At 54.2% G+C, this 12,413-nt stretch overlaps 1 protein-coding gene across 1 annotated transcript in view; it reads right to left on the reverse strand.

Moving 5' to 3' along the window:
* The window catches only part of ARID1B (AT-rich interaction domain 1B), a 303,856-nt gene that overhangs the window by 189,945 nt on the left and 101,498 nt on the right, over nt 1-12,413 (reverse strand). Inside the window, exon 4 of the mRNA XM_056126314.1 lies at nt 3,918-4,055. Within this exon, the coding sequence (XP_055982289.1) occupies nt 3,918-4,055 (138 nt within the window). The remainder of the gene's footprint in view (nt 1-3,917; nt 4,056-12,413) is intronic.

Below are 12,413 nucleotides of genomic sequence, written 5' to 3' on the forward strand. Positions count from 1 at the left end.
AACAATACAAAAGATATTCTTTCGGTTGTGCTTTGGGACAGGGATTGGGGCTTGGGATGGAAACACCCCAATATGGTGGTGGGAAGGTGTCGTGGTGGTGGGTTTGGCGTTTGAATATTAAATGTAATCAAATATTGTGAATTATCTTATAAAATAAAAAACAAAAAAACAAAAGAAATAAAAAGCATGTGGCCTGGCCTGTGGCTGTCCCCAGTCTGAGCCCCGCATCACAGTCTCCAGAGAACCCCAGGAGTGGCCCCATACAGAACCAGGGGTCGCCGCTCTCCCCCTGCAGAGCTGACCGGACTGGAGGGGGCACACAGGCAGCCGCCCGCACCACCCCTGGAGCGCTGGGCAGGGCTGGAGCAGCTGGCCCTGGCCCGGGAGGGCTGAGAGGGGACCAGGCTTCTCTGCCATGGGGACGGCGGTGCAGTCAGAACCCAGGCGCCTGGATCTGGCCTGCAGGGACGACTCAGCAGCACATGGTGCTGCTGGCTGAGGGTGACCACACGTGCCTCGAGCCCTGGACAACCCTTGGGGGTTGGCATGTAGCAAACAGGGACGTTCCTCCATCCCATGCAGAAGAAAAGGGGACAAGACTCAGCTGCCCTGACGGACACAGGCACCGGGTACCCACAGAGTGGTAGGAGGAGCCCAGCCTCAGGGGCATTGTGAGGAGGAAGGGTGGGTGCCACAGCCCCTGCCCAGGTGGAAGCAGGTGTGACGCCCAACAGACTTCCCGAGAAAGCCACACACACGGGCGGGAGAGGGAGCAGACACAGAGTACGGGGACCATGTGGGGGTCAGAGAGGCTGGGTCACAGCCCCGCGGGGTGGGGGGGATGCCAGTGGCGGGGAGGAGGCCAAACACACACCCCCATTCCAGAGCCCAAAGAGAGAGCGTGACATTTAGGATGCAGACCTGGCATCAGCGGACCCTGGTATTCGCCAACACCACAGCTCAGCCCTTGCACAGAACCCGAGGCTGGGATGGCTGAGAATGGCCGGGAGGAGCACCGGGCTCCCCAAGCCCCCAATTCATGCATGACCCCCAGTCCATGCATGCGCCTCGCTTCAATTTTGCTGGAGATGCAGCGGAAAGATGTTCCGAGGAGCACAGGGAGTGTGTGTGTGTGTGTGTGTGTGCGTGTCTGATGCCTCTCACAGAAGCACACCGCATACAAGCACTGCGGCCTCACCACTCAAACACATTCATGCACGTATTTTTAAGAAATCTCAATAAATGAATCAGGCAATGTATAAAAAAGGTGATATGCCACAAGGCAAAGTTGTTCTGGAGCACATGTTTGGTTTGTTTTTAAAAAATGAAAACAATATGTAACTTATAGTCCTCCCCCCCCGAACAAAAAAAAGAGTAGAAGAGTGTTTATCTCAAAAGATAGAAAAATACACATAAAACAAAACTCATCCGTTCGAAGGAAAAAAAAAATCTCCTAGCAGTAAAGAAATAAAGGAGCTTGTTTGCCCACTGGGTGAGCGCACCCCTTGCCCTGAGGTAACACTACGTTTGTGTTCAGACGCCAAACGCTTTTCTTATCCAAGAGGCACTAGCAGGGCAGACGGGACTGCTCTCCCCATGGCCCGGTGAGGAGCTGGTTGTGGCCCTCGATTAGAGCAGCTTCTCTGCCTCTCGGTCCACACAGAGAGATTTAACACGGAGACCCTCGACAGCTAGGGTGGAGTAGTTAAAAAAAAAAAAAAACCAAGAGACTTTGAGGAATTCTTGTCCAGCTTCTGAATACATAAAAATGACTAATTAGGTTTGAAAAACTCCTAGCTGCTTCTATATGTGTATTTCCTGTTGAATAACTGTATGCAAATCAATAACATAACAGTAGCGTCAATCAAATAAGATTGCGCCTGCAGTTGGCTTTAAATATTTTCCCGAGAAGGATATTAAATAACTAATTGCCCTGTGGTAGAACTCATCAGTGGATGCTTCATAAAGGAAGTAAGTTTTGAGCCTGGTGCCTTGAAGGAAATGACAGGCACTCAGAATCCTTAATCAAATTGGTTTTACAATCAGGGATTCATTTTCACACGCTCGAGTGAAATGAGTAATGCAATCTCTCGATTGAGTCCTTCTTAAATTTTGATGACATGACAAAACATTCTCTGTCAGCAGAGAATGTCCGCACGGCTCCGGAGGCTCCTGAGAAAGCCCGTAAGCCTACATGCCCGAACCTATACGTTATCTCTCGCTCCAAACGAAATTATATTAAAAGGTTTAAAAAAACAAATTTCCCCTCATTTAAATAAAAGGCCAAATTCCTCTGGAATAACATACATCATAACTCTGCAGGCTCCTTTATAGAATACCAAAGTTTGAAAGCAAATATGATTTTAAAAAACTTTCTATGTGCTTTTCAATCTTAGGTGCTATTTAATATGTTTTATTTAAAGTCATAAGCTAAGACTAAAACATTTGGGCTGGAGTCATAGCACAGCGCGGGTAGGGCATTTGCTTTGCATGGGGCCGACCTGGGTTCGATTCCCAGCATCCCACATGGTCCCCCGAGCACCACCAGGAGTAACAGGAGTAATTCCTGAGTGCAGAAGCAGGAGTAACCCCTGTGCAATGCCAGGTGTGACTCCCCCAACGCAAAAAAAAAAAAAGACTCAAACACCCGGGATCACGGGGCCAGAGCGACAGCACAGAGGGTGGGGTGTCTGTCTGCCTTGCATGTGGCCAACCCAGGTTGGATCCCCGGCATCCCATATAGTCCCCCAAGCACTGCCCAGAGTGATTACTGAGCGCAGAGCCAGGAGTAAGTTCTGGGCATCACCGGGTGTGACACACACACACACACACACACACACACACACACACACACACACACACACACACACGACTCAAACATCACAGGTGAGATGAATTCACCCTCCCAAGAAAGTACTTATGAACTTCTCAGAATGATTAAGATTAAGCTTTACTAAAATATAGACACATTATACATATATACACACACATACAGAGAAAGACAGAGACAGAGACAGAGAGACAGAGAGAGACATTGCTCAAAGCAACAATCTTTTCAAATGTGGACGCAGCAGCCCCAAGTGCAGTTCTAGTCCGGGGGGGCACAGGTGGTCCGCACACGCTCAGCCTGATCCTGCCCCACACCAGCCTGCCCCGAGCACTGCTCAGGGGGACCCTCACGGTGAGGGTCCACCAGCGGCAGCCCCCGTTACTGGAATAACCAAGATGAAAGCCCAGACCAATGGCACCCGTGTCCTTGGCACACACAGAGAGAGAGAGAGAGAGGAAAGAGCAGAGGGCAGATGATGAGTCGGATGGAAGGGCAGAAGCTCTGTGAACAGCCGCGGGGCTCAGAGTGGCCCCCCGGCCTAGCGGGACCCCGCGCTCATAATCCCCAAAAGATGCATCGGCGAACCAAGCACGCGCGCACAACCTCTCCAACAAATCATGGCGGCTGAAATATAGACCCAATAACCTAGAGGAGTATTTAATGAGGCTAATTTAACCCCAAACTGCTTTAATATACTTAAAAGTACATAATTCCCTTTAGTATTTTAATATATAGTCATCGAGGTGATTATCTGTTTCCAACCTAGTTGAAGAAGAACAACACTGCCCAAGGCAACTGTGTTTGGAGAAAGCCGCGCTTACCATTAAAAGAAAACACAAGCCTCCCCATCCCCCCCAATCTACAGTAACACCACCCTGCCAACTAGCGAGATGCCGAGGCGGGCGACATCGCCTTCTCAACCAAGCCTCGCGCAGGGGGAAGGAGCACTTTGGTGGAAAAGCCTCCGAACGGGACACGTGCCAGGCTGGGCAGCGAGTGGTGTCTTCGGCCACGGCTGGCGGGTGATGGGGAAGCGGTGAAAGCAGTGGGTACCCGGGGCGGCTGGGGGGTGGGGGGGCGCACTCACCTGCTGGTAGCGCTGCTGGGGCTGCGACGGCAGGTACTGCGCCTGCGGCGGGAGGTGCTGCGGCTGCTGGTTGTAGTAGGGCTGCTGGCCCTGCTGGCAGTACCCGCCCACGCCCTGCTGTCCGTACTGCGGCGGCATCTGTGGGGGGTGGACAAAGCCAACAGGTCAGAACACGCGGGACCTCAGGACCGGGCACAACCAGCATCCCTGCCCCCCACCAAGCCACGCACGGTCTCAGAGTCAGGGAAACCCAGCGCCCCCTGCCAAGACACGTGTGGCCTCAGGACCGGGCACACCCAGCACTCCCCTGCCAAGGCCCCTTGCGACACTTGTCCCCGGGCCACCGACCTCCTCCCGCCTTCCCGCCATGCATCCATCCCGGCCACGTGGAACTTTGGGTGGAAACTTGGTCTTTGCCTTTCCAAAGCGTGTGTGTGGGGGGGGGAGGGTGCGCTGGGGACACAGCGAGGGGGTCAAGGAAAGGGGCTCTGCGTGCTCTGGGACTGAGTCTGAACACTGGCACCTCACCCCCTGACCACGCCCCCTCCCCCAGCACCCCTGGGTGGCGGCTGGCACGCCAGGGCCTGGAGCCAGCTCTTCCTCCTCCTCCTGGCTACACTGAGTCAGCCCGGATGGCCAAATATTGCCCAGTCCTGGGGTACTGCCAAACACACACACACACACACACACACACACACACACACACTCACTCTCTTTTATCAAGTGAACCAGGCTGATGACTACATATAAATCTAGTCCAGGGAAAGCAACGCACCCTGACATGAAAAAAAGTCTCCGGTAAGAAAGGCAAAGACGCACGAGGCCAGCAGCCCTCCCCACACTGCCTGGTGAACAGGGTCCGGACACTGGGGCCGACGCTGTGCAGTGTCTGCAGGTGCTGAAGTGACGTGTGTTTGTCCCCCAGTGTCCACCTCTGGGTAGCATGAGTTTGCTTGAGTCCAACGTACAGCGCCTGCTTGTTCCCTGGCAACGCCAGGCTCAGGCACAGGGACAGTGAGTGCTGGTTGTAGTTTCAGCCAAGGTGGGAAAGATTCCACCACGGTCCCATCAGCTCTGCGCCAGCAAGTACACTGACGGTCGGCGAGTCTCACCCCATAGAGGATCGAAAAATAAAACTGGGGGCTGGAGCAACAGCACAGCGGGGAGGGCATTTGCCTTGCACAAGGCCGACCCGGGTTCGATTCCCAGCATCCCGCAGGGTCCCCCGAGCACCGCCAGGAGTAATTCCTGAGTGCAGAGTCAGGAGTAACCCCTGAGCATCACCAGGCATGACCCAAAAAGCAAAAATAAATAAATAAAATAAAAGTGGCCACATGAGCTCTTTAAAGGAAGCGATGCTTACACCAGGAGAGCGTTTTTCCCAGTGGAACAAACACGTAATAATGTAAACCCAAGTATTTCGCACTGGAAATTACCGCAGATATCGACAGAACTGGCCTCAATCAATCTCACCCATCTCTATGTACACGAACCCTAAGAATCCTTGAAGTCACTATTCAAGGGGAAAAGGCCTTTCTGGGGCCTGGACTTGCATGAAGAAGCAAGCCCTGAGTTTCCCCATCGCTCTGCACCCGTGTGTGCCCAAGTCGGCTTGTGTCACAGCTGAGGGGCAGCCGTGCTGGGGTGCGGGCCCCCCACTTTCTGGCTCACAGGCCCCTCCCATCCCCTGCACCCCGTACAGTGTTGGGTAGGCGTGAAGAAGGTGGCCAGTGGCAGCAACCTCAGAGTAGCGGCCGAGACCCTCCCCAGGCACCCACCCGGCTCCATTTCCGAGAAGCTGGTAGGGGCGGCGGGGGGGGGGGGGGGGCATTGCGGAGCTTCTGGGGTGCCACAGCACCCAGGGAGGCCCTGTCCCGAGCGCCGGTGAGAGGGTGAGTGGGCCAGGCCCTTCCAACGCCGCCTTCCCCTTCACAGGCCTGAGCGCCCAAGGCGGACCCACAGGAAACCAAGCGGGCCGCAGGCCACATCTGGGCTCCCGCCGGCTCCCAGGCAGCAACACTGGGGAAAGCACCAGGTTAGGGGCCCCGAGGAGGCCACGCGCTGCCACGGGGACACGGTCAGTCGCAGAAACAGGCCCGGCTACAGTTCCCTCTGCAGAACGGGGCCACTTTCTCCGAGACTCCTACTAATAATACGACGAGACACAGAACAGGCTGACCTGGAATCCTGCGCCGACTCCGCTGCTCTTACCAAACTGCTCGGAGAGTGCACGACCTCACTGAGCCTTGCCAGGGCCCGGGTGACAGACAGCATGGCGGGAAGGCATGTGCCTCGCACCGGGATGGCCCGGGGTTCAATCCCCGGCACCACATGTGGTGTCCACCACCCGCCCCGAGCACCGCCAGGAGTGATTCCTAAGTGCGGAGCCAGGAGCAACCCCTGAGCATCGCTGGATGTGGCCCAAAAACCAGAAGCGAAAATAAACTAGTACTTCCTGAGAGCCACCTAGAGTAGCCTTTTATTAAAAAATAAATAAATAAATAAATAAATAAATAAAGGAGGATCTCAGTTGCCTGGAACTAACATTAATTCTGCCATGACCGACACTAATGTCGCTACATGTGGGACTTCCCTGGCACCCTAGGGCCAGCCGTGGCTATTCTGAACCTGGGTTGACAGGCCAGGTCCAGGGACGTGGGGGTCCAGAGCCTGTCCATGCCTGAGTGGGACTCAGCTGTGCCCCTGCAGGAAGCAAGGAGCCCAGAGCCGGGTGCTCGGGCCTGGGTCCCAGCAGCACCCACCGGCCCGGCTGTGAGGCATCAGCACGGCTCAACCGTGAGGGTGGGACTCGGCCAGGCTGGAAGCAGGCGAGACTGTTCCCGCCCTGGTTTTAGGTGAGAAAGACGCCCAAGAGGGAAACGGGGCTGGGACCGAGTGTGAGGGACGCAGGACCCGGGCCCAGAGGCCGGCCCTGCCCTGTGTGGCCCAAGCGAGCCTCTCCCTGCCTCTGACCCTGGGTTCCCTGGTCCTGGGCTGGGCCGCCCTCATCCTTGTCACAAGAACCCGCGCTCCCAAGATGACCGAAGGGGCATCGGCCAGTGGACACTGAAGAAGCCTTTAGGCTACCCAGCGCGGGTGCACAGGGGGCGCTGACCCCAATGGCACGGTGCCACCACAGCCCACCCACCGTGGGAGCCCGTGTGTCTGCTCGTGAGCTAGAACCCGGAGGGAAATTCCTTCCCCGGCTTTCTGAGCAAGGCGGGCCTGAAGGTGGTGTGCCGGCACAGCCGAGCAGCTGCCCCCAGTCGAGAAGAAGCGTGAGCACTTTTGCACGTGACAGAGTGAGAAAGGGCAGCGGGAAATGGTTCATTTCAGGGAAGCCCCCGGGACCAAGAACTGGGGGGGGGGGGGGGGGGGGAGGGAAGGGGTGTCTCTGTGTCACGTTCAACGAGCGCTAGGCTGGATGGCGCCCACCCACGCGCCTTCCACGCCAACCTCCTGCTCCGATCTGGAAGGGGAAGCGGCAGCCCAGGCTTCTTGCCCCTCTGCCCTCAGGAGCCCCGGGTCATAACACCCGCTCCTCTGCGAGAATGTCCCTGCAGGTACATGCTCTCTGCCGGGGGAAGGGCCCGAGGGCTGGAGAGAGGCCGCGGGGGCCCGCCCGGCTCCATGGTCAGTCTGTCTGCACGGTCAGTCTGTCCCTCCCTTTCAGAGAGGAGCATCCGGGGTCGAGGGAACTTCGAGGTCCTGCGGTTAGGGGCTGTGACCACTCAGGGAAGGGGCACCATTCTCCAGGGCTTCACTGCTGAAGACCTACTGTGCTTCCTTGACTGTGGGAAACAGACCTAACAGGAAACAGGCCACTTGCAGCTTTTCTCCGAGTGTGCGTTTCACCAGTGTCAGGCTGACCCACACGATGGGTGTGACCCCCTCCTGGCCTCTACCGTGACTGGGAGATCACCCGGCCCGCCCACTAGCTGCCATCCCGCTATGGGTGGGTGCGGCCCCTTGGGACGCAGCATCACAGAACACTCGCCCTCCAGTGCTCACCCCTTTCACCTCCCCTCATCCCGCCTCGGCCCAGAGTCCTGCTCCCTCCCGGGCTGACCCACAAGCGCCCCAGGCCCCAGGATCCCGCTACCCATGGAGATCTCAGCAAGGCTGCGCTTCTAGGGGGCACACCGCTGGGACTGGAACCACTGGGTCCAGCCTGGAAACTTCTGAGGAAGCTCTGGCCTGTATCCCACAGCCGCTGCATGCCCCCTTCCCCTCGGCCAATGCTCCATCCCCGCGATGGCACTCACTGGTCTCTGTCCTTGAGCTCTGCCAAGGGCCCCCTGCTGAGTGCAAAGTGGCCAATCGGGTGGGGGACGCATCTTCTCGCATGCACACTGGCCGTTTGGTCCTCCTGCTTACATATGCCCCACTCCTCTGACTGTTTTTGTTTTTTTTCCTTCTTTTTGGGGGTCATACCTAGCAATGCTCAGGTGTTGCTCTGACTCTGCACTCAGGAATTACTGCTGGTGGCGCTCACGGGTCGAACCCGGGTCGGATGCATGCAAGGCAAGCAGGCCACCCCCCTCGGCCCGTTTTCAAGCGGGTTCCTCTCTGCTGTCGGTAGGAGTGCGGTGTGTGTTCCGGGTGGGGCCCCCTTATCAGAAGCTGGACTGCAGAGATGTCCTCCTGCAAAGTGGCCGCCTCGACCCTCCCTTGTATGTGACTGCTGAGACTCACAGGCGTCACCATTTGCGATACCGCCTGGCTTCCCTGCCTCTCTTCCCTAGCCGCCCATGCACTCGGCTTCCACCCAGGCCGTCACAGTCACACAGAAGGTCCAGAAGCTTCTTCCCCCCACTTGTTTCCTTGCAACAGCTTTAAAGCTTCTTTTCGTTTTGGGATCACACCCAGTGGTGCTCGGGGCTCACCCCTGGCTCTGGACTCAGGGATGACTCCCGGTGGGCTCTGAGGACCCTAAGGGATGCCGGGGATGGAACCGGGGTTGGCTGCATCCAAGGCCAACGCCTTGCCGCCGCTCCCCACCCCCGCCCTCCGCTGCCCCCTGTATTGTCTCTCTGCCTCCTAAAGTCAGTCAGCTGCAAGGCATCCAGAGTTATTTTTTGTGTGCGGTGTGGGCCAGAGCCCCACTTCTTCTCAAAAACTATTGTTTTGTCCGTGATACTTTACACACCAGTTCCAGATCCTTCTGTTCTCCTAAGGGCACGTGGTCTGGGGCTGGAGCAATAGCACAGCGGGTAGGGCATTTGCCTTGCATGCAGCCGACCCAGGTTCGATTCCCAGCATCGCCATAGGGTCCCCTGAGCACCACCAGAAGTAATTCCTGAGTGCAGGGCCAGGAGTAACACCTGTGCATTGCTGGGCATGACCCGAAAAGAAAAAAAAAAGAAAAAAAAAGAGCACGTGGTCTGACACCTTCACCTCCCAACAACAACAAGAAACATGTCCTGAGCCAGCCATGTGCGGTGTGTGTCTAAGTCAAAGGGGCTGCCAGAGAGGGGAGGAGAAGCTTCTGGCAGAAAAAGTCTAAGGGACTAGAGAGACAGTACAGCGGGCGAGGCCCTTCCTTATATGCAATGACACAATTTCACGCCGCCCCCTCCCCACCCTATAAGGTGGTTCCCTGAGGCTGCCAGGAGGGACCAGTGAGCGCAGGGCCTAGAATAAGCTGGGCACAGCCCCAGAACTAATGCAGACAACAAAACACATCATTTCATGGTGCCACATACTGCTGAAAAACCCCAGCTGACACTGATCCAAGCTGTACAAAAATCATACTTTACTTGGGCCAGAGAGACAGTACAGTGGGCAGGGCACTGCCTGGGGCCACAGAGGTAGCACTGTGGGTAGGGCACTTGCCTTGCATGCAGTCAACATAGGTTGATCCTGGCACCACGCATGGTACCAGAGCCCCGCCTGGAGAGATCCCTGAGCAAAGTCAGGACTAAGCCAAGTGTGGTCCCCAGACAACAAACAAACAAACAAACAAACAAATATACTTTACAAAATTCTGGTGTGAGGTGGGGAGGGGCAGCCCAAGTGGTGCCCGTCAGTGGTGGCACCACAAGGCCTGAGTTGGATCCCTGGGACCACAGGCTGCCTCCCCAACCCTGCCAGCGGGGCTTGGTTCAGAAAAAAAAAAAAAAGTTCTGGTGAGAGCCAAGTGGGCGAGCACATGGTTGGCCTGTGGGAGGCCCTGAGTTCTGGCCCTGGGCCCCAGCCTCCACCCTGGGATCCATCCCAAGGCCCCATCCCTGAACCTGGGCTTCATCCTTGGGCGGCACCGCAGGCTCCACCCTCAGGCCCCTTCTCTGGGTTCTCAGGCCAGGAATGGGAACGGGGCCTCCCCTCTCCCTTCCCTGTGCTCTTTTGATCCTGGGAAATCTGTGCCTTTGTCTAAGACCAAGCACACAGAGCCCATCCGTGTCCTCAATCTTTTCTGAAATGACTGTTCCCGCCTAACTATACCTAAATATAAATCTTCGGTTTGATCGTTAAGTAACGACTTTCAAGATGCTGAATGGGGAGTTTCGGAGTTTCCTTTGCAAAATCAAAACTCTACACTGCTGCTGGAAATACGAGGCGAGCTTGGTGTGTAGTCCATAACTGCAACTCACAATAAGGGCCGCTCCGACAAACAAGACAAAACAAAAACCCAAGAAACAAGAAAGCAAAGACTTGTCGCAAAGGAGAAATTCGTTGTGCCTCGTTGTGAAAATATGGAAATAAAATAATAAATGTCTAGAGGTTCAGCAACAGGGGACTGGCTTAAAAGGGGACGGAGGTATGGCTCAATAAAATATTACAGAAGCATTAAAAATAATAAATCTCTCAGAAATGTATATTGAAATGCAGGAACTGTTGATGGATTATTGAGGTGGGACTGGAAGAGAAGCAAATTACTCTGTGTGTGTAAGTATATATAATACTTTTTAAAAAAAAATGCAAGTTCATGTGTATTGCTTAGAAGAATATAAACTAAAAAAATATTAGCTACTATTTCTTAAACCAACTCTCCTTTTCATGCATCTGGAATAAACTGGAATTGTTTTTGCCTAATTTATTGCTAACTTTCGAAGCATGATCAGCAAGTCTATCATCATAATTTATCCTAAACAGAGGAACGTCTAATTTTTGTTTTTCTTTACAGGTTTGAGCCCCTCCAGATAAATTCTGTAAAATGGGAACACGAAAGGCAGCCGGGAAATCATACATTTACAACTGCTGCATTTTAGCCATCGCTGGGACAGACTCTTCTGGCTCCAGAGTCCAAGGAAAGAGAGAAGATTATTTTTCAAGCATAGGAGACAGACTGAAAATTCCCCACCGCCAGGAACACAGGCGCTCCACCACCACGGGGCTGATCTGACTGCTTGAGGAAATTTTATTATGTCAACGTGGTCACTCAAAAATAATGTGTCAGGAGGTAAAAAAAAATAAAGCTTACAAGATTAAGAACCTGCAACTGTTCCCCAGCCCACAGTCCCTTAAGCTAAAGTTCACCACGGAGACTTTTAGTCTCCATTCAGGTGCTTCCTTCCACTATCTTTACTTTAAAAAGAAAAATAAATCCTGTCCTGAGGCTCGACTCTGAGCAGGAGGGGGGAGGTAGGAGGAGAGAGCAAAACAAAACTACAATTTCCTTAAAGGACACTTCCGCAGCGCTGGGAAACTGAGCAAACCATTATCTGTCCCCAACAGTCGCACGGGGGCTGTGTGGACGCCACGCTCCTCCTCGCACGCACGGAACCCAGTGCCCAGCAGTGGGGCAAGCTGGTCAAGGGGATGCCCCCACCCCCCAGGGCGGCATGGCCAGCCAGGCGCTCCAGAGAGGCTGCACTCCCATGGGCACTGCAGCTCCTGCCGGAAGAAAATGACCCCACCATCTGGGAGGACTGCAGTCTCTCCTTCACAGCCAAGATTCTTAATGCCCACCTGAAAAGATATGTACTGTTTTCATTGGTGAGACTGCCTTAAAAAGTTCTAATTTCCCAACCTGAAACGTCTTTATTTTTTTCAGTGACTAATTTGTTCCCCTAAAAACCCTTAGCACGGACCCATAATAATAAGCACAATAGATACAACCTCTAAAAGCAAAATTATATGTATACAAATATATAAATACATGTGTGTGTATATATAGACATATCCATATATACAGTCTCTTCAATTCCTTTACAATTATAAATCACCCACAAGATTTTGCTACTTCTTCTCCGTCCATCGCGGCTATATTTAGCCGGTCACAGCCTTGGCGCAGACTAGGTCAGAGACGGGCTCTGCACCGAGAGAAATCTCGGCACGGCTGTGGGCACGGAACGCGGTGCCTCTCCTGACCTCAATTTCCAAAAGTCTAGGGTATGTCCTGAGCAGCCTTTATTCCCATTTTCGTAAATCATTACCATTCTCTTACCCATGAATTTATTTATACCCTTCTTAAATTAATTTATATTTCTAGCCCATGCTCCCTCTTGAGGCCAACAAGCTCCGGAGCGTTCCTTTCCATTTTATGAAGTGCTA

Source organism: Sorex fumeus, unplaced genomic scaffold (genome assembly GCF_029834395.1).
Source record: "Sorex fumeus unplaced genomic scaffold, SorFum_2.1 ptg000061l, whole genome shotgun sequence".
NCBI classification, from domain to species: Eukaryota; Metazoa; Chordata; class Mammalia; order Eulipotyphla; family Soricidae; genus Sorex; species Sorex fumeus.